Source organism: Dipodomys ordii, unplaced genomic scaffold (genome assembly GCF_000151885.1).
Source record: "Dipodomys ordii isolate 6190 unplaced genomic scaffold, Dord_2.0 Scaffold107, whole genome shotgun sequence".
NCBI lineage: Eukaryota > Metazoa > Chordata > Mammalia > Rodentia > Heteromyidae > Dipodomys > Dipodomys ordii.
This window is the reverse complement of record NW_012267323.1, coordinates 2,818,025-2,845,189: the sequence shown is the minus strand read 5'-3', so window position 1 is coordinate 2,845,189 and position 27,165 is coordinate 2,818,025. Positions and strand designations below refer to the sequence as shown.

Sequence of the window (27,165 nt, the reverse complement as noted above, 5' to 3'; positions counted from 1 at the left end):
AACCCAGGGGCCTCATGTATGTGAGGTAAGCACTCTACCACTGAGCCACCTTCCCCAGCCCCTCCATGAGACTCTTATCTCCAATAAACCACAAGAAAACCAGAAGTTGGTCCCAAGACCAACTTAAAAAAACAAAACAAAAAGGCAAGTTTTTGCCTCTCAAATTAGCAAGTACATGTGCACATGTGTACATGTAATTTGTGTGTATGTGGTGTATATGTGTAAGTTCTGGGGCTTGAAGTCAGTCTGGATGGCTCAGAGGTAGAGTGCTTGCCATGCATGCATGAGGAATTGGGCTCAATTCCTTAGCACCACATAAGCAGAAAAAGCCCAAAGTGGCGCTGTGACTCGAGTGGTAGAGCACTAGCCTTGAGCTGAAGAGCTGAGGGACAGTGCCAGGCCCCAAGTTCAGGCCTCACGACCAATAACAAAAAAGACTAGTACTCTCTGTTGATCCACACAGCTTTACTTCTGACTTTTTGGTGGTTAGTTGAAGGTAAGTCTTGAAAACTTTCCTGCCCAAGGCTGGCAGAATCTTAGACCTCAGCTTCTTGAGCAGCTAGTACAGGTGCTCATCTTGGACAGACATATTTCAGGACAATTTGATAGTACCTTAAAAGAAAAAAGCTGGGCGCCTGTAATCCTAACTACTCAGGTGGCTGAGATCTGAGGATCACAGTTCAAAGTCAGCCCAGGCAAGAAAGCCCATAAGACTCTTATCTCCAATAAACCACCAGAAAACCAGAAGTGGCACTGTGGCCCAAGTGGTAGAGCACTGGCCTTGAGCTGAAGAGCTGAGGGACAGCGCCCAGGCCCCAGAATTCAAGCCCCACGACCAAAAATAAAAATCCTGCTTTTCTATTCAGTAATTCTACTTCTGGGAATTAGCCTTAATAACTTGAGGAAATTGGGAGGGGGGGGGCGACTTTATACTCAAGGATGGGGATCCTGGGAATGATGCGTTTCTGAAGCCAACAGGAAACCACCTAAATGGCCAGTCGGCCTCATAGAGATGCCGCAGGGCGTGTGAATCTGTTTGATGAAGCAGGCTCTCTAGGGGTGCTGAGTGAAAACGGCAGGGTTCACTCAAGAACAGCTGAACCCCACTGAATTTGTTAAAGGTGGGACAAAGATTTGCCCAAAAAGCTTTCAAATGGCTGGAATGGGCCTGCCTAAGTCTGGGAGAAGTTTGTCCAGGCCCCTAACGTTTAGCCTGATGTATACTGCTGTGTGTACAGCTCTCGAGGACAGAAGAGGCAGAGCTAAACTACAAAAGCTGTGTGACAGCTTCGTTCTGCTGATGAACTATTTTTCTAGAAATGAACAGGGAAAGAAATGCCTATAAATCCTCAGGTACAAGCTGGGCGCCGGTGGCTCACACCTGTCATCCTAGCTACTCAGGAGGCTGAGATCTGAGGTTCACAGTTTTGGGGGGGGTGTTTTGTTTTTGTCAGTGTGGGGCTTGAACTCGGCCTCGGTGCTGTCCCTCAGCTCTTCAGCTCAAGGCCAGCACTCTACGGCTTGAGCCACAGCGCCAATTCTCGTTTTCTGAGTGGTTTATTGGAGATGAATCTCTTGGACTTTTCTGCCTGGGCTGGCTTTGAACCATGATCCTCAGATCTCAGCCTCCTGAGTAGCCAGGATTACAGGTGTGAGCCACTGATGCCTAGCAAGATTCAGTTCTAAACCAGCTTGGGTAGGAAAGACCCCAAGACTTATCACCAGTGAAAACCAGAAGTGGTGCTGTGGTTCAAGGGAAAACAGGCCCTGAATCCAAGCCCCATGACCAAGAACAACAACAAATCTTCAGGTGCTTAGAAGGAAAGCTGGAAGAAATAAAGATGGAAGTCGGGCATACCTCCATCATCCTTCACACACATGTAGGGGCCAGGACTCTTCCAGGATCCAAGGCACAGGTCATTCCTGAAGTCACAGGAGCTTACAAGCCAAAGCCCGCACCCCCCCCAGCCCGCGCCCCTGAATCGACCTGGGAGAAGGGAAGGGGTACTTGCTGGCTCAATCAGTCCCACTGCTCCTGCAGACTCGGTGGCACCGATGCACAACCAGAGGATTAGGGCGCCACTGGCCCCCAACCACGTGCTGGAGGAGGTGCGTTTGCACCACGTGGAGTCCATCAGCGACCTGCACAGCGGAGGTGAGCAGGGCAGGGGTGAAGGGTAGATGTTTGGGGCACAGAGGAAAGAGAATGCACCTGCGGCACCTCCCCCCCCCATCCTCTGCAGGCCTGCTGCGCCCCTATCTGGCTGAAGAGGTGCGGCCGTGGGAGGAGCTGCTGGGCGTGCTGCCCCCGTCGCTGTGTGCGCAGGCAGGCTGCGGCCCGGGCTGTGGCCGTGGGGGGTTCCTGCTGCTCCTGGCCCTGCTGGTGTTCACCTGCCTGGCGCTGGCCATTCTGGCTGTGTACTTGAGTGGTAAGGCACAGGCAGGGCAGGAGGGATGAAGGAGAGGTGTGGGGTGGGGTTTGCAGTGAGGAAGGCTGGGTGTGACGGGAGGGGGGGTGGTCAGTGGGTGCCCCCTGGAGCTGGGCTGGTGGGGGAAGCCATGGGGTGGCATGTGACCTGCCTGGGTTTCACAAACGCTTCACAGTCCCCCCCTTACCCCCTCCCCCCAGTGCTGCAGAGCGAATCGCTGCGGGTGCTGGCACACACGCTGCGCACACAGGAGGAGACGCTGCTCAAGCTGCGCCTCGCCAGCCTCAGCCAGCTCCGAAGGCTCAACTCCAGCACCGCCCGGGCGCCCAGCTGAGGGGGCCCCAGGGCCAGCGTGTCTGTGGGTGTCTGGCAGGCCTCGCCTCTCTGCTCCCGATGCTGGCTGTGTCTACCCCAGTTTCTTGATGAGATTTTCTTATTTTTTCTTTCTGTAGAAGAGCCTGACGTGCCTCTCTAGCCGCCTGCCTCTGCTGACTTCCCCAACCAGGCCTGGCCCAGCCTCCTGGTGCCAGGGCACTGCTTTGGATGTCCCAAGGTCAAAGGCTGGGGCACTTAAGTCTTACTGGCAGCCTTCCGTGGCCGGTCAGCAACCTCTGGCCACCCCCAGAAGTCTAGAAATAGCTGACCCTGCTCAGTCACCCACTCTTGCCAGGACTCCCAGTGGTGGGGGGTCCGGCCTCAACTTCCAAAGACAGATTGGGGGAGGCCCCCTGGGGAAAGAGACTGCCTTAGAGAGCAAGGGGGGGGAGAGATGCAGTGGGGAACAAGGGGGAGGGGAGGGGAGGGAACACCGTGAAATCCCCAAGACCCCGAGACCACAGGAGGCTAGGCAGGACATCATTTCTTGTCATCTTTAAAAACCAGCACACAATTCCATTCCAAGTAGCTCTTGACCTTCCTCCCTGCTAGGGGGGGTACCTATCCAGGCACCCTAAGAGAGCAAGGCCTAAGAAAGAAAAGGCAGAGCCCCCCACCCACCCTCCCGCCTGCCCCCTCAAGCCCTGGGACAGGCACACACTTGGGCACCCTGAGATGGGGCAGGAAGAGGCCGCAGGGGCTGAGTGCAGGGACAAAGGAAGGAGCCAGACCTCTAAGGGTGCTGACCTCCCCCTCCCCAATCCTCCCACCCTGTGTTCTGTTTTTCGGTTTTTCTCATTTAAAAAAATAATAGTAATAATAATAAAGTGACAATCACTGGCAGGGGCCAGTTCTTGCACCATTTTCGGTTAAAAAACACAGCCAGGGGCACGGACAGTCTTGGTGATCGGCTTCAGAGGATGTCCGCCCGCTTATCCCGCGTGCGGCTCCGGGCCTTGGTTTGGGCTTTGAAGGCGGCAGCGTTGTACAGGTGCTGGGGGGGGGGGCAAAGAAAAGGGGGGAAGGGGGGTGGAGAGTGGACCTAGTGAGCAGAGAAGGCAGAGAAGGAGGGAGACCAGATCCTTCCTGCAGCTCACAGGAAGCTCCCCCTCAAGGGAAAACAGCCGTGGGTGAAGGGTACAAACCTTCTCAAAGCGAGAAATCCTGCAGGCCTTCAAGGCAGAGGCGTCCAGCACGAGCACGGGGCCTAGGCCAAAGACATCCCGGAGGAACTCATTGTTCTGGGGACAGACAGAAGGGCAGTGAGCTTGGGGCCTTCCCACGTGGCCAGGCGGGGCGGCCTCCCCCCGTGATGTTCTTCCCCACCCAGACCTGGAGGTGGTGGTGCAGGCCGGACCCCAGCACCTCCTTGAAGGCTGCGTAGATTCTGCGCCGAGCCCAGCTGTCCACGTAAAGCACTTCAAATCCAAAGCGGATTTTCTCTTCCTCACATTCACCACCCTGTAAGGGGGGTAAGACCCACACCGCTGGGCTTTGGTGGCTACATCTGGGGACACACACATGCTATGACACACATGCTCACACACACACACACACACACACACCTCAATAAAGTGCAGCACAGCACGGAAAATCGAGCGCTGGCGCCGGCGGTCGGCCTTGGCACGGTACTTGTTGCTGTCCGTGGCTAGCGTGCGCAGAGCGCTGCACAGGGCCTCCATGTCCTCGTAGATGAAGTCCTCCTGCGCGGAGATGGAGAGCAGGCTCCAGCTCTGCAGGGTGGCAGCCTTCCTGGCTGCCACTCGCCACCCTGCCTCCTCCCTGCTGCACCTTGCAGCCCCTTCTAGGCCTCTGCCAAGGGGGCCGCCCCTCATCCTAGCTCCGAGCCTGTCAACCTGTGGCCACCTCCCCCGCTTCAGAAGGACCCCGGGCTGCTGCTTCCAGAGACATGTTCTGTTACTTAGTCTGGGGAGTCCCGACAGCTAGGCTACCCCACCCCCCGCCGTCTCTCGCACCTCAAGGTCCCGGGCGAGCTCAAAGAGCAACGCGATGGTCTCGCCGGCAGCGATGCGCAGGTTCACGCTCTCACTGGACAGCAGCTGGGGCAGCCGGGGCAGCTGCCTGGGGAAGGGGCAGGCTAAGCTAGCATGTAGGTGGGAGGCTCCTCCAAACGCTCCCCTTGCGCTCCCAGCGGGCAGCCGTGCCTACCTGTCAAGGATATGGCGGAGATGGGTGCTGGGGCAGATGGTGAGCAGCAATGCCCAGGCCTGCAAGGCAGCACCGAGCAGGCCATGCAAACTGGCGGGGATCACAGCAGGGGCGGAGCCGCCTGCAGCGCAGTGCCGGCTGAAAACAGCTTCTAAGCAGGCCAGGCAAGCCAACAGGTCCTAGGAGCACAAGAAGGCAAGAGAATGGTTTAGGGACAAAGTTATAAGCTGTGTGTGTGCACGCACGCGTGCGCCAGTTCTGGGGTTTGAACTCAGGGCCTGGGCACTGTCCCTGAGCTTTGTAGCTCAAGGCTAGTTACTCTACCATTTGAGCATAGCTCCATTTCCAGCTTTTTGGTGGTTAACTGGAGATGAGCATCTCATAGACCTTCCTGCCTAGGCTGGCTACAAACCCCGATCCTCAGATCTCAGCCTCCTGGTTAGCTACAATTATAGGCATGAGCCACCAACAGTGCCCAGTTCATGTTGCTGCTATCCGGGCCAGCAAGGGAGGACTCTGATGGTAGAGCTGTGGGTGGCTGAGCAGGAGATACCGGGGCTGGCTTGGGGCTGGCTTCGGGCGTTCACCTTCAGATCTGAGCCTCCTGGGTAACTGGCATTAGCGGGGATCTTAGGAATCCTTAACACCTCTGTCTCAAAGCCACTCACCTGGATGTCGGCGGCAGCCACGTAGCAGCCCAAGCCAAGAGCAGAAGCACACTGTTGGGAGAACAAAGCCAGGCCACGGTCAGGGGTGAGCCTAGGTTCTCAGTCATGAAGCAGGGCAGGTGGAGCCCACCCTCTGCTTAGAGACGGGGTGGAGGAGAGGCTTGATGGAGGCGGGACACTCACGTGCAGCCGGGCGGTGGGGCTAGCTGTGCTGTCGCTGAGCACCGAGACCAGCAGGGGCTGCAGGCTGCGGAACAGCTCCTCTCCTTTGGGTCCGGGGCCCAGCTGTATACAGAGCAGGCCGAGCACAGCAGCAGCCAGGGCCTGTTCCTCACCCTTCCCTGCAAGATGCTTTTCGGTTAGGCCAGGCAGCCAGTGTCATCGCCTGCCCCACACACCCCACACCTGACCTTTCTTGAGGCACTTTTCCAGGGCATCAGCCAGTGTGAGGCAGCGCTCCAGCAAGAAGTCAGGGAGCAGATGCGAGGCGAGAGCTGGACGCAGGCTATCCAGAGCTCCCTGCCGCGTCTTGGCACTGGGGGAATTAAAGAAGTGCGGATTGGGGCTGGGAAGGTGGCTCAGTGGTAGAGTGCTTGCCTTGCATGCATGAGGCCCTGGGTTTGATTCCTCAGCATCACAGAAGCAGAAAAAAGCCAGAAGTAGTAGTGTGGCTCAAGGGATAGGGCACTAGTCTTAAGCTGAAGAGCTGAGGGACAGTGCCCAGGTCCAGAGTTCAGGTCCCACGAACGACCAAAAAAAAAAAAAAGGGGGGGGGGGGTTGCCAGTGGTTCACGCCTGTAATCCTAGCTACTCAGGAGGCTGAGATCTGAGGATCGAGGTTCCAAGTCAGCCCAGGCAGGCAAGTCCATGCGACTCTTATCTCCAGCGAACCACCCCCAAAAGCCAGAAGTGGAGTTATGGCTCAACTGGTAGAGTGCTAGACTTGTGCAAAAAAGCTCAAGGATAAAACCTAGGAACTGGAATTCAAGCCCCAGGATCAGCGCACAAACACACACACACACACACAAGCGAGGTCATATGGGCCGATCCTCCTCTCTCGCTCGTACCTGGCAGAGGCTGATTAGGACCCTGAATATAGATAGGCGTTGGCTCGCAGCCAGAGGTACCTCTTGTCTGTGAGGCAGTCCACATATTCCTTTAGCTTTTCCTTAAGGTCTTCCTGCTGACCCTGCTCATCCACGGCATCACCCCCTGCAAGGCCAGTGGGTCAGCACGACTTCTTGCCCTTGTTCAATGGAGCCCTCTCTGAACCCCTGCCAGAAACCGCCACCTGCTCTCACCCAGGCCGTCCTCGGCAGCGGTGCTGACAAGGCTGGGGCATTCGCTGGTGGTGCTGCGGGCCTCGCTGGCTGCATCATCCTCACTGGACCCTGAGTCCGCTTGGGCACTACTCCGGGCACCTGGGAAGCATAAAATTGGCATTTGAGAGCCAGGCACTGGTACTTCATGTCTAACTAGTCAGGAGGCTGCTGTGATGTGAGGATTGTTGTTCGGAGCCAGCCTGGGCAGGAAAGTCCATGAGACTCTCATCTCCAATAAATTACCAAAAAGCCAAAAGTGGAACTGTGAGTCAGGTGATAAGTGCTGGCCTTGAGCAAAAGGAGCTCAGGAACAGTGTCCAGGCCCTCAGTTCAAGCCCCCAGGACTGGCACAAAGGAGAAAGGGAAAGAGGGAGAGGGAGAAAGAAGAGATTACTGGATCAGTTGCCCAGAATTTAAAACCAAAGTTTCTCTAATGACAAAATAGAGTGTCAAGAGCAGCTCTTTCAGGTGGAGTAGCTGAAGACAAATGAGCTACAGCTCTGCTTCAGGCCAATACACTTCTCAAGTTACCTATGAGCCTGGGGCAGAAGCCAAGCTCCCTGGACCTCAAATACATATATATACTTTTTTTTTTTGGTCGGTCGTGGGGCTTGAACTCTGGGCCTGGGCGCTGTCCCTCAGCTCTTTAGCTCAAGGCCAGTGCCACTTGAGCCACAGTGCCACTTCTGGTTTTCTGGTGATTTATTGGAGATAGGAGTTTCATGGCCTTTCCTGTACCAGCTGGCTGAGCCCCGATCCTCAGCTCTCAGCCTCCTGAGTAGCTAGGATTACAGCCATCAGCACCCTGCTTCAAATAAAATTTTCTTTTGAGCTTCCTTTATTCTGCTCAGGACTATTAGCTCTTGGTATAAACATACTGGCATCTCCTGATCCTGAAAGAGCAGAAGGTGGCCCTTGACTATATCAGCTTTTAAAAACAGGTTCACCAGGCTCAGAAGGTGGCTCAGCTGTAGAGTGCTTACCTAGCATCCATGAGGCCCTGGGTTTGATTCCTCAGCACCACATAAACAGAAAAATCCGGAAATGGTGCTGTGGCTCAAGTGGTAGAGTGCTAGCCTTGAACTGAACTGCTCAGGGACAGCCCCAAGACCAAAAAAAAAACACAGGTTCACAATAGGGAAATATTGGGGTCCGTGGCGCCAGGACGTGTGGGTTCACATGATGTGTAGATTCAGTCAAGGGCTAGGGACTGACTTTGGCAAGGATGACCAGATAGGTTTTAATTACCAGACTGGCTCTACAGCTCAGGTACTTATGCTCCTTGCCCGTAGGAAAATGTCCAGCCACACAGAGGCTTCTGCACACCTATTCTCTTACCACTCTGCATGCCCAAACAGCCCAGCCTTCTCTCACTCCAGCCTCTCTGCTCTGGTTCCTTTGGCTGCCATTACACAACACCTTCACTCTTCTCCACCGCTTAGGACTCACCCAGAAGTCCCTCCCATCGGGTTTCCCAGGTTTCCATTTGGGGTTGGCACTCTTCAGCAAATGGTGCCAGCACCCGTCCTTGTTATGAAATGGTTACAACTGAACAAATGTATCCCCACCAAAAGCCCCATTTGGGCGACGGTCAGGTTAAAGCTGTGTCTGGCTGGCACCCTACCCAAGCAGAATAAACATATGTGTTGACAGCACACCACAGACTTCTGGCGCAGGCTGATAAAGGAGACCCAAGGATCCCTTCGGACCTCAGTCCCTTCGGACTGCCAGGGCTCCAGTTTTGTACCGGCCTGAGGGCACCTCCAAAACAGGTGAGGCTTCGGTCCACTTCCCGGTTCTTCAGGGAAGAAACAGGCCTTGGCACGCGCGCGCACACACACACACACACACACACACACACACACACACACACGTGGGGGGGGGCTGACTGTCTTCCCACTTGGTCCACTGTCAAGCAAGGCTTATGGGGAGACGGAAGCCCGCGAGGTGGCGGCCCAGTCGCAGCTGGGGGCGCGGGAGACCCCCGGCGGGCGAGGCCCGAGTCTGGGCGCACACGTGGCCGGTGCGTCCCGGGGCACGTGCGGGCCTGGGCAGTGACAAGAGAAGACCGAGCTGACCGAGGGGCGTCCGAACCCCCGGAGGAACCACGTAGGGTCTCCCCCGCGCCCAGCCCCCACCCCGCGGCTCCAGGCTGGACCCCGCGCCCCCCCCCACTCACCTCCTCCGCGGCGCCGGCCGCCCTTGCGGGGCGCGTTGCCCTTACGGGCGCGGGGCATGCTGGGAAGCAGGAGTGCGTGTTGTGGCGGGGCGGGGGAGGGGGCGCGGGGTCAGGGTCCTGGCGGACAAGGGCTCCAGACCAGCAAAACGCTGGCCAGTGCACCGCACTGAGATTTGGACGGGCGACGGGAGCCACACGCCGCGCGCCCCACCATCTTCTCGAGGCGCCCCGCCCTGTCAAACTGGTCTCTGGGAAGGTAAGTTCCCGGACACCCCGCTCTGACCCAAATCCACGCGCCCGGGACTACGATTCCCAGAGGGCTGTGCGCACAGCTGAGGGCCCCCCTCCCCCTGCCGCCGGCTGGGCGCACCGCACCATGGGAATCGTAGTCCGCTCTGGAGTCCCACAAACTGACGCCGCTCCAACTAAACTATGCACCCACAATGCCCTGCGCCCTCCCTCCTCCGACCCTCCCACCCTCCGCCCTTCCCGCCCCGGGCAAGTCTCGCGGCGTGGTTGGCACTTCAGGACCCGTTGGAGGAGGGCACTTGCGAGAAGTTGTGAAGTTGCCTGGGTTTGAGGAACGTGAGAGGAGCTTGGGGTTTGATGGAATAGGGGAAATAGACAAACCTCAGGTGGTTAGAAAAAAAAATGTGACTTTTATAATGAAAGCAGAATATAGACAACGGTTTAGCACTTAATAGACGGGAACTCAGCTCTGCCTCAAGCCCCACTGCCCCTGCATGGGTTTCCTGTGACTTCTGTGTGGATCCAGTGAAGTGTAGGGCTGCCAACCCTAGTTTGCTGGAACACTGATTCTCTTTGGACCTGAGAGAGCCCCTGCGTCCCCCCCTCCCCTCCCTCCCCCGCTTTCCCACCAGGGATCCCAAGGGCAGTAGGGAGGAAGTGGGTGTTGTAGCGGAACAAAAAGGGGATTTCTCCCAGGGCTGGGAGGGCAACAGCAGAGAAGAGCTGGGCAGGGAGGGAGGGGTCCCTGGGCTTTTATGTAGCTTCTTTCGGTCCAGGCTTAGGTTTCTGGCAAGTAGGTCCCGTCCAGCCCCAGTAACAGCGGCAGCTGAAGGACTCCCAAGTTCCAAGGCTGCCATTTGGCTGCAGGTGCAGAAAGACTTCCCTTTGCCCTGGATCTCGCCGGACACAGCGGCCATGGCCGTGGCACCGCTGGTGACTGCAGGCCATAGCCGCCTTGGTCACACTGGTCACATAGGGGCCTAGGGTGCCCACCAGGTAGTCATGGAGACGCCAACATGCATCCTAGGGACAAGGGAAGGGTAGGTCAATGCTTATACTCCATAGTCTTGATGTATGTGGCCTCTCCCTCACCCTGGGAACCCCAGCATATGCTATATAAGGTAAGCGGAAGGGGGTAATGATCACCTCAGAGCTGGAGAAACTCAGGTCCCCCCAGAGCACCACACCGGCTGTCCCTAGTGCTGCACTCACACCAATGGTCTGCACCAGGTCATTCTGGAGATAAACGAGCTGTTAAGTCAGGCTGAACTGTCCCCCCCCCCACCAACCCTGGTTTTTTTAACCATAAAGAAACTGGTTCAATCTGGGCACCAGTGGCTCACAACTGTCATTCTAGCTACTAATGAGGCTGACATCTAAGGATCATGGTTCAAAGTCAGCCCTGGTAGTAAAGTCTGTGAGATGCTCATGTCTAATTCACCACCAGAAAACCATTAGGGATGCTGTGGCTCAAAGTGGTAGAGCACTAACTAGCCTTGAGCAAAAAGAGCTCAGGGACAGTACCCAGGCCCTGACAAAACAAACTGGTTCCCTGCCATGATCTGGACTCTACCTCTAGATCGTGGGGGCCCCTTTGCAACAGAGCTTCTGAGTGATTTCTCACGCTCTCCACTCAGAGAATGAGTCCTCTTGGTTAAAAGCTCCAAAGGCTAGGCCCTATCCATCTCTTGAGCCTTGCCTCATTGGTCAGATGTTTCTAGAATAGGGCCTTTTTCTTCATCAGGACCACTCCCCAAGTCTCCCTGGGCAAAGTCTTCTCAGACCTTTCTAACACAGGACCAGGGCCCTGGACTCAGACTTCCTGGTTTTAGCTTCTACTTACCTGAGACAGGAACCTCCCAGAGTTCTGATACGTGAGGCGGGTATAGGCCAGGACAGGTAGAGGGTGTATGTGCCCAGCCAGGGCTACACGGAAAGCCTCTTCCAAGCGGTATCGAACAAAGGCTTGGTGGTGGGCAGGTGGCAGCCTGGGTGGGAGGTAGATGCTGGGGAAGAGAGCACTGGAGGCGGCCCATAACCAATGCAGTTGGTTGTTTTGGGCAAGAGTAGCTGCACGACAGTGGCCGGTGTAGTTAGAAGCCATATTGTGCCAGCCGTTGCCACAGTCTGGGTAGTGATAGAAACCCCAGAGGCCATGGGGCCGCAGTGCCTTGCCCAGCTGGAGGGTATCTTCCATCAGGGCCCGGGCTGCCTGCTCAAAGCCAGCATGAGCTTTGTGGAGCTGTTGCTGAGGGTTGAGATCAGGGAACACCTGCTGCGCCCAAGTCCACGAGGCGGTCTGGTAGGCTCGGCGGTGGTGACCCCAGTTTCCAGTCCACAGTGGATACCACTCCTCCCAGTCCAGCACTGCCAGGCCAGAGAAGTTGAATGCCAGGCTGTGGTTGATCTGGTAGGCAGCTCGTGCCAGGTGGCGGTGTAGGGGCACAGCCTGGGGGATACCCCCATTGTAAGCTATGCCCTTGGGCCCAAGGTAAGGATAGAGGCCAAGCTGGTTTTTGTAGAAGATGGTGATATTCTGGCCATGGAGATGTTGGCCGTGGTTTGCTATGATGTCCAGGGCCTTGAGTGGGAGGCGTACACCAAAGCGGGTCTTACAGCGTACTGAGGGAACATTCCACAGCACAGAGAAAGGGCGCTCAGGAGCCTTCAAGAAGGGCCAGCCATACACCAGGCACAGTGCTACCCCCAGCACTAGGGCTGGGCCTAGGTGCGCGGTCATGCCACAGAGATGGAAACCTGCAGGAGAGACGAGGTGTGAGCAGACAGAGTCCATGGCCAAGGCCAGGCCTTTCCCACCGCAGGGAAAGCCCAGAAAGCAATCTGCCCAAGAATGAGGGCTGGGGCTAGGAATGTGGCTTAGTGGTAGAGCGTGCTTGCCTGGCATGCATGAAGCCCTGGGTTCAATTCCTCAGTACCACACATCAATAGAAAGAGCCGGAAGTGGTTCTGTGGCTCAAGTGGTTAAGAGTGCTAGCTTTGAGCACAAGCAGCTCAGGGACAGTGCCCAGGCCCTGAATTCAAGTCTCAAGACTGCCAAAAAAAAAAAAAAAAGTAAGAAAGAATGAGGGCAGGGCAAGGCATGGCTCTCTAGGGTCCAACTGGTTTCTCAGAACCACCACACCCCAAGCTAGACTGGCAGCTTCCCTCTAGCCTTCTCCCTCTCTGTCAAGGATATCAGCATGTCCTCTGAGACCTCTCCCACACAGCAAGTCAGAGTCCTCTTTGTTCTTCTCCCTTCCCCTGAAATATTCCTTGCTGGCCTAACTTCATTCCTATTCAGCACTCAGGTCTCTGCTGAACACCATTTCCTTTAGGTTTCTTGGATCAGGAGGGAGTGTCAAGACACTACTGAATTCCCTTGTCCCAGCCGTGGATCTTGCTACAGTCATGCCAGGTCTATTCTCTTAGTGTCTGTGTTGGGGGCGGGGGGAGAAGCTATCTGTGTAATTGGCTACGTCCATTTCTGGGCCTGGCACATAGTAGGTGCTCAGCGAATAGTAATGAGTGAAAAGGAGAGGGAATAATCACTGTCTCTTGGGCCTAGCAGGGTGGGAGGAGATAAAGGGGAAGTTATCATCCCATCAGTGACTCCAGGGCCAAGTTGGATCTGAGTGTCTTTTGTCAGGATGGAGGACATGAGCAGGGTCAGGATGGTTAACAAATAAAATGGTCGCAGCCACACCCAATGGAAGCCTTTATTCAGCCATACTAACGGCTCTGAGGCAGAACTATTAAGCCACTTCTGGCCCTGCTGGAACACAGGAAAGATGCCCAGGCTAAGGCTGCCTCCTCTCCCCCACTAGGGGCTTGAGGTACGGCCGGCCGCCTGGGCAGTCCAGTGACCTGGGGGATAGCCGCCTTCTCCTGGGTGGCCCTCAGATGTCTTTTTCCATCCAGAATATGGGACATCCCTTCAGGTCTTGGTACTGGGTCTGTATCAGGCTGGGTGGAAGGGGCACCGGCGGAGGTGGGGGTGGAAAGGAGGTGGGCAGGGGCAGGGGTGGAGGTGGCGGTAACGGGGGCCCCGTGTGGCCGCGTGGGGCAGGTTTGGCAGTGAGGCTAGGAGTCTTGCAGGGTGTCTGGGGCCAGGGGGTCTGAGGGAAGGCACGAAGCAGGGTACTAGGCAGCCGTCGGCTGGCGAAGACCAAGCCCTGCACAGGTTCACCCAGCTTGTAGCCCAGGTGTGCGTAGAAGTGCAGCTGGTCATGAGTGGTGAGGTGCAGCCGTCGGAAGCCCCGGGCCCGAGCAAAGGCCTCCAGGCCCTCCATGAGCCGCCGTCCAAAGCCATGGCCCCTCAGGGCCCGGGCTACCACCACAGTCTCCACTAAGAGACTCTGGGGCCGGTCTAGAACTCGTGACAGGCGAGCATGGCCCACCACAGTGGGGGCTGCTTCAGGGGAGGGGTGGGGGCTCAGGAGCATCAAGCAGAGCGGGAAGGCATCTGAGGACTGGCCCAGGGAATGGAGCCGGGAGGCCCGGCTTCGGGGCCACTGATCATTGATGAGGTCGGCACAAGCATCCAGCAGCTCAGGTCGGCAGTGGGCAGGCTCCAGGGTCAACTCCGCCAGGCTGGGCACTGGGATCTCCTTGGCCTGGGGCGCAGGATCCAGGGTGAGCTCAGGTGGGCTAGGACTGAGGTTCATCTCTCAAGGTAGATGGAAGCCAAAGTCAGTTCAACTAGCTTGCTGATGCTCAGGGAGGGGCGGCTCTGGCTGGTGGGTGGGATCCAGGGTGGGCTTGTTCAAGCTGAATCTCGGGGTCAGTTTTGGCTGGCATGCAGGAACCAGAGTCAGCTTAGCCGGGCTGGTACTCAGGATCAGCTCCATCCAGTGCTCAGGGTGTCTAGGGTAGGGGACAGCAGCCTGGCTGGGCCAGAGCTCAGGGTCAGCTCTTGCCTACATGTAGGATCCAGGCTCAGGTGAGGCAGGCTGGGAGCCAAGGTCACCTCCTGTTAGGCTGCAGGTGGCTCAGTGCCAGTCGGATAGGGCCATAGTCTCCAAGCAGTGGCATCTCCTCAAACCACAAGGCTCCCCTCCTGGGGAATAACAGCTGGGCTGGGCTGTATCGGGAGGACACAGTTGGGGTAGGGAAGGACTAATGAGTGCAAAGGGAGTTAAGTGTATCCTGAAACTGGGCAGCGATCTTACACTCACCTGATGGTACAGAGGGCCTGGAAGAGACCTGTTTTCTCTACCCTGGGGGAGAGAATTCAGGTGCATGTATCCAAGTATCCTACGACATATTGGAGGAAAGCTGAGAAAGATGGTAAGCTCAAGGCTTAGGGTAGAATCCAGGGGTTCTGGCTTCTCTATCTGCCTGGCTATTCATTTCTCCTCCCCAAGATGATCAACCCAGCCTGTTTCCCAGTTCTTTCTCTCTAGCATTCCACTACTAAGCCTGGCTGGCCTTGGACAGAAAATGCAAACCAGACACCATAGCTACTGCTTTCACCCATCTGAGGTTCTCTTTGGAAGAAACACCACCTCTCCAGGAGCTGCCCTGTTCCTTCCTTTCCCTACCTGGCAGCTCTCCCTCCAGTTGCCTCTTCAACTTCCTGGACCATGCCCATGTCTCACTGACCCTTGGGCACTCATTCTCGAAGCTTAGCATTCCCCTCCTTCTTCTGTCTTCCCTGCCCAGTCACAAAACCTCTGGCTCCTTTTCTGATTCTGCCCAGCTCAGGACATTGAACAGAGATCCAACTGACTCTACCAGATGGGGTCCCAGCAACACCAGGTGGGGGTGCAGTGTGGGGCCCGCAATTGCACCAGACAGTTACAACTGTGAGCCAGGTTCCCTCTGGGTTTTGTAATCACTCAAGATAAGGACCACAGCTTCCTTATATATCCAGAGGTGACCAACAGCCTCCAAGTTGGGGGCTCAGAACTCCTATGCGCAAACCCTATTGTTGTCCATCTTTTTAATTTATTTTTGTCAGTCCTGGGACTTGAACTCAGGGCCTGGGCACTGTCTCTGGGCTTCTTTTGCTCAAAGTTAGCACTCTACCACTAAGCCAAAGTGCCACTTCCAGCTGTTTCTGTTTCACTGAGGAATTGAACCCAGGGCTTCATACATGCTGGGCAAGCACTCTACCACTAAGCCACATTCCCAGTCCCCCATCTTTTGTTGTTGTTGTTGTTTGGCTTTTTTTGTGCACTGGTCCTCCTAAGGCTTGAACTCAGGACATGGGTGTTGTCCCTGGACTTTTTTTGTGCGTTCAAGACTCGCGCTTTATCACTTGAGCCCCCAGCTGCACTTCTGACTTTTTAGGTGGTTAACTGGAGATTAGCATCTCAAGGGTGTCCTGTCCCCGCTGGCTTTGAACCACGACCCTCAGATGTCAGCCTCTTGAGTAGCTGGGATTACAGGAGTGAGCGACAAGCTCTGGCTCTGCTCATATTATTTGAGATCTTGCCTAGCTAGGAGAGGATCTGTGCTGGAGGCTCACTCCTTTCCTCCTTATTTTTGTTTTTTTTTTCTCCCTGTGGTACTGGGGTTTGAACTCACGGCCAGCCACTGCGCCAGCACATGTGGTGTAATTTCTCACAGTGGTCTCCTCTCCTCTCCACAGAGCTCCTCCTGGTTCTCTTCCCGCCAGCCCTTGGAGCTAGTCCTCAATAATAGTTCCCAATTCTCCTCGTGCCACACCCCACCTCCCCTCGGCCCCCTCACCTGTTTCAGCCACCTCTCCATACAGAAAGAAGCGGCGCTCCCAAGGCCTGAAGCTTCAAGGTGGGCCCTCAGGTCTCACAACGCTCCCCGCCCCTACCCACAAGCTACCCCACAGGCTGAATGAACGCTGCCAGCGCAGCCCCGCCCACTGTGGGCGGGGCGAAGCGCGGGAGTGGGCGGGGCTGCCCCAGGGGCCTCGACTCCCCCCCCACCCCGCCCCTACATGGGTCACAGGTAAGGGGTTCGAAAGATTGACTCCAGGGCTGGGTGTGGCTCGGCCTGCACCCGAAGGGAGGGCCTGGGCACGCGGGGACCTCCAAGATGGGGAGGGGGGGGGGACGAGCGACGCGCAGGGGAGGGCGAGGCGGTACTGACATGTTAATAATGCTGGTGCTGGGGTGTTCTGTGTCCGCACGGCTCGGCTTCTCACGGTCTCCGGCTCACACTCCTCGGTCCTCCCGCTCCGGCTGCGTCCCGTTCTCCCCCCCCCCACCCCTCAGCGGTGTGCTGCGGCCGACACGTGCAGGTTTTTTTAACAGTCGACGGCGTCACTAACTCTGCCCTGAGCTCCTCCACGGCTGCCAGGCCCGGCCCCGGGACGCCGGAGCGTCACCGCCCCGGCCCCGCCCCCTCGTTCTGCGACGTCACAACACCAGGACGAGGGCGCAGGCTCAGTCCCTTCCCCGCCCCCTGTGGAGGCGAGGGCGTGGTTTCCGGATGGCCACGCCCCCTTCCTCCAGCCCGGTTGCCTTTTCAGACTCCGCCTCTAAGGTCCGTGCGTCTCCCAATCAGGTCTGGCTCGGATTCACTTCCGCTTCAGCTCAGCCCTCGCCCCGCCTCCGACGTTAGCTCCGCCCCTGCTTCCCCCGCCCCGCCTCAGCTCATCCCAGGCTCTGACCCTAAAGTCCCATTGGCCATTGGCGGGGAGGGGGCGGTTGTGGGGCTTGAACTTAGGCCCTGGGCGCCTTCCCAAAGCTTTTGTGCTTCACTCCACCTTCTGAGCCACAGCTCCAGTCCTAGTTTTCTAGTGGTTACTTGGAGATAAGAGTCTCACAGACCTTCCTGCTTGGGTTATCTTCGAACCATGATCTTCAGCCTCCTAAGTAGCTCCTGAGTCAGGCCTGAGTCACTATAACCTAGAGAGTGAGTCTCTCTCTCTCTCTCTTTCTCTTTTCCCCTCCCTCCCTCCTTCCTTCTCTCTTTCTCTCTATCTTGGGTCGGTCATGGGGCTTGAACTCTGGGCCTTTGTCACTGTCCCTGAACTCTTCAGCTCAAGGCCAGTGCTCTACTACTTGAGCCACAACATCACTTCTGATGTTCTAGTGGCTCATTGGAGATAAGAGTCTCATGGATTTCCCTGCCCAGGCTGGCTTTGAACTGTGATTCTCAGATCTCAGCCTCCTGAGTCACTAGGATTACAGGCCGTGAGCCACCAGCACCCAGCAGAGTCCCATTTTATTTGGGTTCCCTGGGGACAGGATCCTGCTCCCTGCCCAACATAGAAACAAGGTTCTGGTTAGTCGCTGCCCCCAGACAGATGTTAGACTTGGACTAAAAAAGAGGAACCTTTACGGTGCATCCTGGATACCAGAGCTGGCCCACTTTCAGCATTCAAATAAACAGATCTCCTAAATAAAATCACATCACGTCTGCTTTATTTGCTGGGTGGGGTGGTGCTAGTGTCTCAGTGAATCAGTAGGTCCTGCAGTGCTGGTTATCAAGTTATTCAAGAGCAGGTGAGCAAGGACCCCATCTCTGGAACCAGACAGCTTAGATCTGAACTTCTGTCGTTTCTTGCTGTGCAACCTCCCTCTCCCTGTGGATTCCTTGGTTTTCTTTCTCACAGCCTCATTGTGAAAACTAAACAAGTTAGCCAGCTTTAGTACAGAACAGGCCCTTGGTGGATGGCATCTTTTGTGAATGACCACTGGAAAGGCTGGTTCAGTGTCTCTGGAGGAATTGTCCATGATCCTGAGGAGTAACCTCATAGGACATGGAAAAGGATGATTGATCTCTGCCTCAGGTTCTAACTCCCTCAGCCTCTGTGTGTGTGTGTGTGTGTGTGTGTGTGTGTGTGTGTGTGTGCAGGACAGATGCCCAGGATAGTGTCTGAGTATCCTCCTGACTATGACCATGACTTGCGTGCCTGTGCTGTGTCTGAGGAACGCTGTGGTCACCTCAAGACTGCATGAGGTCTACTCAATGTATGGAACCTGCCCATCACCAAATGTCCCTCTGTTCACACGAGGCTCCCTGCCAGCCCTGGTAACAGCGACATTTGAACTGCATAGCCATCTGTGCCTGATCTTCAAGTGAGAGGGTACCCTTCAGGGTCAAGGGTCTGCCACCCTGTGTAAGCTGGATGGAGAAACTTGCAGGGTTAAGGAACAGTTGGGCCTGGGGGTGGCTGTGGCGGCGGGCACAGCGCCCATGGCCAGTACATAGGGCTTGACTGCAGAGAAGAGCTCCACTGGTAACGTTCAGGACGAAGGGCCCTAGTGTGGTGTCCATATACTCCTTGATGGCTTGGCATGATTCCTGGGTGGAAAGGGGAGTGTTAGAGAGACCACAGCCATGCATCCACTTACCTAGGGCAGCGGTGGGAAGGAAGGGCGGGACGGGATCTCCTCTCTGCCCCTAGGCCTCAGCTCACCTTGGTCTTTGTGTGTACCCAGCTCATCCAGAGCACGACTCCTGCTGCCCCTTGAGCTGCACTTTCCCCCAAGCTGTGCTCCAACTCTTCCTGGGGGGGAAAAAAAAAAAAAAACACAGACAACACAGCTCTGAACTGCCCTTCCTGGCTCCCATGGCAGATTTCTGTGACACTGATGGATGGGCTAAATAAATAAGTAATATAGAGCTATATATGCCAGGCACTGGTGGCTCACACCTGTCATCCTAGCTACTCAGGAAGCTGAGATCTGAGGATCGAAATTCAAAGCCAGCCCAAGCAGGAAAGTCTTGGAGACTCTTATCTCCAATGAACCCCCAGAAAACCAGAAGTGGTGCTGTGGCTCAAGTGGGTGAGCACTCGCCTTGAGCTGAAGAGCTGAGGGACAGCGCCCAGGCCCAGAATTCAAGCCCCATGAGAGACACACACACACACACACAAAAAAAGCACAGGGGTCCCAAGTTCAAACCCTACAACCCAGGAATGGGGGGGTGGGGTCCCCACAAAACTTACCAAGGGCAGAAGTTTTGTCATGTTGTAGAAGATCTGCACATAGGGCAACACAGGCAGGTGAGGGGCCCTGGCAGTTGCAGCCACACGGAATGCCTCTCCCACACGATGTCGCACGAACAGCTGTGCTTTCTTTGTGCCCACCAGCTCTGTGGGCATGTAGATACTAGGGTAGAGGGCACGGCTCTGGTTCCATAGCCATCTTAGCTGGTTGTTTTGGACCCGGATGTAATGTGAGCACTGCCCTGTGTAGTTGGCTCTCTGAAAGTCATAGTTGTAACAATTGGGGAAGCCATAGAAACCCCAGAGGCCATGAGGACGCAGTGTCTCGCCCAGCTGCAGGGTGCCTGCCATCCAGGCCTGCGCAGCTTCCTGGAACTGGTCTTTGGCTGCTTCCTCCACCTGGCTTGCTGGCCAATCAGGGTGCTGTGTCTGTACCAGGGCCCGGGAACGTTGCCGATAAATGTCCTTGGAATCCCAATTGAAGGCCCAGAGTGGGCGCCATGCCTCCCAGTCAATGACTGCCAGTCCTGAGAAAGCAGACACAGGAATGGCGGCTTGGATGTCCCAATATGCGCGGGTCAGGTGGGTATACAGGCTGGCATTCTGGGGCAAGCCACCGAATACTGGCTCCCCAGTAGTTGTATAGTAAGGGTAGGTACCCAGCTGCCAGCTGTAGAAAATAGTCATGTTAGGACCATGGAAGGTCTGCCCTGGGTTGGCGACCACATCGAAGACACTGACATCCACATCCACGCCGTACCTTTCTAGACACGGCTGGGTATTGGCATTCCACACGGTGATGAAGGGCTTGTTCGTTACCACAGGACCCCTGGAGCCTTGAGTCAGATCCAGCAAGATCAAGAAGAGAGTACAGATGCGAAGCAACTGGGCTGTGGTAGCACAGAGTGGGTCTGCGAACACCTGGCCAGGGGAGGCAAAGCTGAGGAGAGGCCTGGAACTTTCTGTCATCTGCTCAGGGCAGGTGGGATGAATCCCTTGCTCACATATCCATCCTTGGCCCTGGTTTTTGTTTTGTTTTGTTTTTGTCAAGTCGTGGGGCTTGAACTCTGGGCCTGGGCACTGACCCTGAGCTCTTCAGCTCAAGGTGAGCGCTCTACTACTTGCGCCACAGCGCCACTTCCGGTTTTCTGGTGCGTTCATTGGAGATAAGGGTCCCACGGACTTGCCTACCCAGGCTGGCTTTGAACCGTGATCCTCAGATCTCAGTTTCCTGAGGTGCTGGGATTTTAGGTGGAAGCCACCAGCGCTTGGCTTCTTGGCTCTGGTTTGAGTTAAACATTGCCCTACAGCGGCCAGGGAGGTCGATGAAGAGAAGCCCAAAGGGGAACACTGTCATTAGAGGAGATACGCCAATCACTTCTGTGGCCAAACCTAGGTCATCTGCCTCCCACCAATCTTGCCCTGGCTTAAAGGTTGTCTCCCCGTGTTTCCCAAGGACCAGCGAGGCCATGACATCTCCTCTGGAAGAAGGGACTGAGAGCTAAACTTGTCACTCCAGACAGCCCTGTTAGATCAGAGGGACACTTCATGATCACTTCCGCTAGAACTCCTAGTAGCCACTAGGAAAAGAGATGCTCAGTGGCTTAGATCAGCCCAGCCTTTCTGGACCCCTCACTGTGCCCCCCCCACCACCCGCCCAGCTGCCCAATTATCCCTACTGACCTCAGGGCAGAAGAGCTTCATCTTCCAAACTTGCTGACTCTACAGAGTGTGGAGCCTAGGCAGGGTTTGGCCAGAGTTTCCGCCTTCACACTCCAAAGCCCCAGCTGCACCAGAATCTCCAAGAGGAAAAAACTGCTGCGAGAAATTCGGAGCGTTTTTGTAGATGGTCACACACTACCCCACCCCATCTGGGGGTGGAGCCTTGGTGGGGTAGGGCGTGGGCTAGCAGTGGCCACACCCACTAGCAGGGCTTTGTGGCTGTGCTGTGTAGCTGGAAAGGCAGGGAAGAGGCTCAGGCAGCTGGGAAGAAGCTGCTGAGATCTGGCATATGGGTTCCTGAGGATTATAGGCTCAGAGAATACACTTTCTCTAGATCGCTGCCATGATGACATTAGCCGACCATAGACATTCTTGCCCTGGTGGATTCCTTCTTCCTTAAAGCAACAGGGTTGGAGATGGAACCCTAGGATATCAGACTCGTGGGGCAAGCATTCTACTACTGAGCTATGCTCCTCAACACTTAATATATATTATTTCTTTTTTGTTTTGATCGGTCATGGGGCTTGAACAGCTTTGATGCTGTCCCTGCACTCTTCAGCTCAAGGTGAGTGCTCTACTGCTTGAGCCACAGTGCTATTTCAGTTTTCTGAGTGATTCATTGGAGAGAAGAGTCTCACAGAGTTGCCTGCCCAGGCTGGCTTTGAACCGTGATCCTCAGATCTCAGCCTCCTGAGTAGCTAAGATTACAGCGTGAGCTACCAGCGCCCAGCTTTCAAACAATATTTTAAAATATATTTTACAGGACTAGCTGTGGCTCATTGATGGAGTGATGAGCTGGCACACATGATGTCCCATACAAAACGAAAACAAAATGTATTTTACAACTGTGTTGGTAGATGAAAACTGATCTAGGGGCGTGGCTCAAGTGGCAAGTGCAAAATCCTGAGTTCAAACCACAGTACATCCAAAAAACAAAGCAAAAAGTCAAGACTGGGTATTGGCTATTCGTGATCAATGTATTTTTTTTCTTCCAATTAAAAAAAAATTAAACAGCTGGGTGCTGTTTAAGATGCGCAGACCTGAGCATTGAATTTTGGTATCTAGTGGTTGTCCCCCCTCCCCAATTCTGACTTCTAAAGTTGTCCTATATACTTTTTTTTTTTTTGGCGGTTGTGGGGCTGCCGCTTCCGGTTTTCTGGTGGTTTATTGGAGGTAGGAGTCTCAGAGTCTTTCCTGCCCCGGCTGGCTTTGAACCACAATCCTCAGATCTCAGCCTCCTGAGTAAGCTAGGCTTACAGGTATGAGCCAGCAGTGCCCGAACTCTTCTATGTACTTTTATCCTTTGATCTTGATATTCAGATTTCTTTTTTTTGGGGGGGGGTCCGGTCGTGAGGCCTGAACTCTGGGCCTGGGCGCTGTCCCTCAGCTCTTCAGCTCAAGGCTAGCGCTCTACACTTGAGCCACAGGGCCACTTCCGGTTTTTTTCTTTTTGCTTATGTGGTGCTGAGGAATGGAACCCAGGGCATCAGGCATGCAAGGCAAGCGCTCTACCACTGAGCCACCTTCCCAGCCCTTGATATTCAGATTTCTAAGGTCTGCTTGTAAACTTCAGCATTTGCTTCCTGAAGGTGATGCCTTTCTTCTAATTTTTATGAAGCCCTTTGATCTCTTTAAATGCAATTTGTGCTGTGTTAGTGGTTTTACTTAGCCCAGACTGTTGTGGCCCAGGCTGTGACTGTGGCTTCGTAGTAGAGTGCTTACCTAGCATGCATGAAGTCCTGGGTTCGATTCCTCAGTACCACATACACAGAAAAAGCCAGAAGTGGCACTGTGGCTCAAGTGGTAGAGTGCTAGCCTCGAGCCAAAGAAGCTCAGGGACAGTGCCCAGGCCCTGAGTTCAAGCCCTAGGACTGGCAACAACAACAAAAAAAAAGCTGGGAGACTGGGCCCTGGGCACATCAATCAAGACAAGGATCAAGTCATAGAGACCTTGGCTACTGATCCTGTTCATTCAGGAACCAGGAAGAAAGGTGAAGGGTGATGAATGTGTAGCCCAGAGAACCTGGCACAACTTCTCAATGTCTGAGGAGTGAAGAGAACATGAGAGAAGTCTCTGTCCCTCTCTTTGAGGCCTGGTATTGGTGCTTACACTCAGGGCCTGGGTGGTGCTCTCTTTGAGCCTTTTTTGCTCAGGGCTGGCATTCTACCACCTGAGCCACAGCTCTGCTTTTGCCCTTTTGCCGGCTCATTGGAGATAAGTCTCACGGTCTTTTCCTGCCCAGGCTGGCTTTGAACCTCTATGCTCAGATCTCAGCCTTCAGAGTAGCCAGGCACCTGGCTCTCCCCACTACCTCTCAATGCCCCCAGAAATGCTGCAGTTGGCACAATCCTGGTACTCAGCAGGCCAGTAGTTTGTAGCCGGCCTCAGGCCCAGGTAGAAGGAAGGCTGGAACAGTGGGAAAGTGCTCAAGTATGTACCTAAAGTCCCTGCCTATAGGCCTATTCCTGCTGGGCCAGTCTAATTGGATTCCTACAAGGGGTGTGTGTGTGTGTGTGTGTATGTGTGTGTGTGTGTGTGTGTGTGTGTGTGCTTAATGGTCCAATTCTGACTTTCCTCTGGCTCTACATGCCTCAGGCTCCTAAGCTACCTTTCTCCTCAATCCCTTGACTTTATCTACCCCTTGCTCCTCCCTCCCCAACCCCTCCTCCCCCAAAGTAGTTCTGGCTGCCTTGGGTTGCGTTTTTGCTCATGTCCAGAGTGTTGTGGTATGGACATGGAAGGGTATAGGATGAACAGGGGTAGGAGAGGCCATAGGTAGAGAGAAGACACAGATGTTTCAGGAAGGTAACAGCTGGCCGGGGGGGGGGGGCGGTGCGGGGAGGTGTCCTGTATATAGTGATCAACTCTTGGCCCATTGTGGGGTTGACAGGTCTATCGGAGTTGGTTATAGATGGGAAAGGTCACAGGTCGTGTGGATCTGGTGTTTTATGGGTAAAGGAGTTAAACGTGGGTCACTGCTATACCAAGGAAAGTCACAGGTATAGAAAATGACAGGTGGGGGAGACAGGTCACATTTCCTTCCTGACCTGGTCTCTCTCTGCTGGATTCCATCTCATGCATTATTATTCATTATTGTTCTGGCTTCTCCCTACCATGGCCAGAAGAACTTGGGACCCTTCCATTTCTGTATCTACCTCCTCTGTGACTATGTACATTTCTATCAACCACCTGGCACTGCCATCCAGCTTTCTACCATCTTTATCCAGAGGGATAAAGAGGAATATTTAGTGTGTGTGTGTGTATGTGTGCGTGTGTGCATGTGTGCGCATGTGCGTGTGTGTGCACGTGCGTGCATGCACACATGTGTATATGGGCTTGACCTCAAGGCCCAGGCACTGTACCTGAGCTTTTTTTGTTCAAGGCTAGAGCTCTACTACTTGAGCCACAGCTCCACCTCCAGCTTTTATTGGGGTTTTGGGTTTTTTTGGTGGTTAATTGGAGATGAAAGCTGGCTTTGAACCTCAATCCTCAGATCTCAGCTTCCTGAACAGCTAGGATTCCAAACATCAGCCCCAGCACCCAGTTTGGAGGGACTTGTTTACTATCTCAGTTGACATTGGATGGCCAAGCTAGTTCCTCCGGCTTTGCTTCCCTCACCAGTGCCTCTCATCCACGTGTGTTTGTCTGGAACACTCTCCTCACCTAGCCTTTGATGTGGTTTTGGTATCTAGTCTGTCCCTCCAACTTTGTCATTCCCATGAGCACAGAGGTTTATATTAATGGGGTTTACAGATATGTCTCCAAATGCCCAGCTCAGGACAGGGCCAGGTGAATGGATGGAGGCAGTTGACTCAAAGCCAAACGGAGGTCTGAACTCATTATAGGCTGTGAGGCTGTGTTCCAACTTCCCGCAGCCTTTTTTGGGGGGGGGGGCCTGAACCCTGGGCCTGGGCGCTGTCCCTTAGCTCTTCAGCTCAAGGCTAGCACTCTACCACTTGAGCCACAGCGCCACTTTCGGCGTTTTTTTTTTTCTTTTTGCTTATGTGGTGCTGAGGAATCGAACCCAGGGCCTCATGCATGCAAGGCAAGCGCTCTACCACTGAGCCACCTTCCCAGCCCTTTCCTGCAGCTCTTTACCGTTTGTAGAAAGTGCAGAAGGAGGGCGGCTTTCCCAACCTCCGACCCCATTTTAGTATTTCTTTGCTAATCAGGCTCTTGTGCAAGCTTCCCACCCAGGCCCTTTGGCTGAGTGATTTCCCAGTCAGTAAATTTCCTGAGGGTAGGGTTGTGTAAAAATGTGAGTCACAGACAGAGGTGGCCTCAGGTAGATCTGATGTCTAAGGAGAGAGGTGGGGTCTTTTTAGCAGCTCAAGGCTTGCTCTGACTCTGCTGGAGGGCATTTTCTTTTTCTCCTTTTGGTGCCTGGCTTGGGGCTTAAGCATCTGTAACCTCTAGACCTTTTATGCTTAAGGCTGGTACTCTAACCACTTGAGCCACAGCTCTACTTCTGGCCTTTTTTTTTTTTTTTGGTTGGTCATGGGGCTTGAACTCTGGGCTGAATACCATCCCTCAGCTCTTCAGCTCAAGCTAGAACTCTACCATTTGAGCCACTATACCACTTCTGGTTTTCTTTTTTTTTTGTCGGTCGTGGGGCTTGAACTCTGGGCCTGGGCGCTGTCCCTCAGCTCTTCAGCTCAAGGTGAGCCCTCTACCACTTGAGCTACAGCGCCGCTTCCGGTTTTCTGGTGGTTTATTGGAGATAGGAGTCTCACGGTCTTTCCTGCCCGGGCTGGCTTTGAACCTCGATCCTCAGATCTCAGCCTCCTGAGTAGCTAGGATTACAGGTGTGAGCCACCAGCGCCCAGCCCACTTCTGGTTTTCTGAGTGGTTTATTGGAGGTAAGAGTCTCATGGGCTTTCCTGCCTTGGCTGGCCTCAAACTTCAATCCTCAGATCTCAGCCTCCTGAGTAGCTAGGATGACAAGTGTGAGCCACTGGCACCCGGCTTTTTTTTTTTTTTTTTTTGTGGTTAGCTGGAGATAAAGAGTCTCCAGGACTTCCTTGAGGGGTTGGGTTTGTAGCTGCAAACTGATCTTCAGATCTCAGCCTCCTGGGTAGTTAGGATTACAGGTATGAGTCGCCAGTGTCAGGGCCAACGCGGCTTTTTATTGGCCAATTCGAGATGGATTTCAGGGACTTGTTCTACCTGGGCTGGCTTGGAGTCCATTTGGTTTTCTGGAGCTCAGCCTCCTAAAGTAGCTAGGAAAGGTACACACACACACACACACACACACGAACAATATATTTTTTCGGGTGCTACCCTTCAGCCCTGTCAATTATTAGTTTGACAGGGACTGAACCTCAACATTGACATCCCAATCCCCTGCCTGCCTTCTTCCATACTAGACCCACGGGAAGGCTCTGACCCAAATGAGACACACGGCAGGACTCGGTTGTCCTTGGAAGCAGGGAAGATCAAACATCTATTTCCCCTTTCTCCCTTGGGGGGCAAGGCTAGGAGACTGACACAAATTCAATTTGGGGTGCAGGAGGAGAGGTAGAAGCATAGCAAGCGCCATTGCTCATATAACTCATACAACGTGGGGCTCAATTGCATTCCAATCAATAGAAAACAAGGTCTAGCTGGGGGCCAGTGGCTCACACCAGTAGTCCTAGCTGCTCAGGAAGCTGAAATATGAAGGATCACAGTTCAAAGCCAGCCCAGACAGGAAAGTCTGTGACACTCATATCCCTAACTAACCAGCAAAAGGCTGGAAATGGAGCCCTGGCTCAAGTGGCAGAGCACTAACCTTGAGCTAAAAAGCCCTGGGACAGCACCTAGGTTCTCAATTCCAACTCCAGGAACAGCATACAAAAAAAAAAAAAAGCCAGGTACGGGTAGCTTATACCTGTAATCCTAGCTACTCAGGAGGCTGAGATTTGAGCATCAAGGTTCAAAGCCAGCCCGGGCAGGAAAGTCCATGAGACTCTTATCTCCAATTAACCACCAGAAAACCAGAAGTGGTGCTGTGGCTCAAATGGTAGAGCACTCTCCTTGAGATGAAGTGCTGAGGGACAGCGCCCAGGCCTAGAGTTCAAGCCCTACAACGGTCAAAAACAAAACAAAACAAAACCCAAACCAAACAAACAAAAAACCTAGCAAGGTCCATCTTTGGTGTTGAGGCTTTGTGTGAGTCCCTCTACTCCTAGTGTT

At 54.5% G+C, this 27,165-nt stretch overlaps 5 protein-coding genes across 6 annotated transcripts in view; 1 reads left to right on the top strand and 4 right to left on the bottom strand.

Moving 5' to 3' along the window:
* Positions 1–2,810, top strand: part of Lsmem2 (leucine-rich single-pass membrane protein 2) — a 4,308-nt gene extending 1,498 nt beyond the window's left edge. Inside the window, exons 2-4 of the mRNA XM_013028112.1 lie at positions 2,042–2,155; positions 2,244–2,429; positions 2,630–2,810. Of these exons, the coding sequence (XP_012883566.1) occupies positions 2,042–2,155; positions 2,244–2,429; positions 2,630–2,763 (434 nt within the window). The 3' untranslated portion in view covers positions 2,764–2,810. The remainder of the gene's footprint in view (positions 1–2,041; positions 2,156–2,243; positions 2,430–2,629) is intronic.
* A 463-nt stretch (positions 2,811–3,273) lies between these two features.
* Positions 3,274–9,382, bottom strand: Ifrd2 (interferon-related developmental regulator 2). Its single transcript, XM_013028268.1, has 12 exons — positions 9,143–9,382; positions 6,943–7,062; positions 6,769–6,853; positions 6,052–6,176; positions 5,825–5,982; positions 5,642–5,692; positions 4,974–5,152; positions 4,781–4,886; positions 4,370–4,507; positions 4,137–4,265; positions 3,950–4,045; positions 3,274–3,798 (listed from the first exon to the last, which is right to left on the bottom strand). Exons 1-12 carry the CDS (start codon positions 9,198–9,200, stop codon positions 3,718–3,720), a joined length of 1,326 nt encoding a protein of 441 aa, XP_012883722.1. The 5' UTR covers positions 9,201–9,382; the 3' UTR covers positions 3,274–3,717.
* A 419-nt stretch (positions 9,383–9,801) lies between these two features.
* Positions 9,802–16,536, bottom strand: Hyal3 (hyaluronoglucosaminidase 3). Its single transcript, XM_013028252.1, has 4 exons — positions 16,460–16,536; positions 11,235–12,148; positions 10,538–10,627; positions 9,802–10,414 (listed from the first exon to the last, which is right to left on the bottom strand). The coding sequence occupies exons 2-4, from the start codon at positions 12,129–12,131 to the stop codon at positions 10,145–10,147; spliced, it is 1,257 nt and encodes a 418-aa protein (XP_012883706.1). The 5' UTR covers positions 12,132–12,148; positions 16,460–16,536; the 3' UTR covers positions 9,802–10,144.
* On the bottom strand, positions 13,090–16,537 carry Nat6 (N-acetyltransferase 6 (GCN5-related)). The gene is given in 3 exon segments (XM_013028253.1): positions 13,090–14,471; positions 14,566–14,665; positions 16,460–16,537. A coding segment is annotated over 1 exon segment (951 nt). The 5' UTR covers positions 14,239–14,471; positions 14,566–14,665; positions 16,460–16,537; the 3' UTR covers positions 13,090–13,287.
* A 1,573-nt stretch (positions 16,538–18,110) lies between these two features.
* Positions 18,111–21,077, bottom strand: Hyal1 (hyaluronoglucosaminidase 1). Of its 2 annotated transcripts, XM_013028103.1 has the most exons (4): positions 20,952–21,077; positions 19,269–20,189; positions 18,738–18,827; positions 18,111–18,622 (listed from the first exon to the last, which is right to left on the bottom strand). In XM_013028103.1, the coding sequence occupies exons 1-4, from the start codon at positions 20,970–20,972 to the stop codon at positions 18,305–18,307; spliced, it is 1,350 nt and encodes a 449-aa protein (XP_012883557.1). In that variant the 5' UTR covers positions 20,973–21,077; the 3' UTR covers positions 18,111–18,304. The 2 variants fall into 2 exon arrangements, with proteins under 2 accessions (XP_012883557.1, XP_012883556.1); XM_013028102.1 differs by lacking the exon at positions 20,952–21,077 and having other exon boundaries at positions 19,269–20,242.
* Between the last annotated feature and the right edge of the window lie 6,088 nt (positions 21,078–27,165).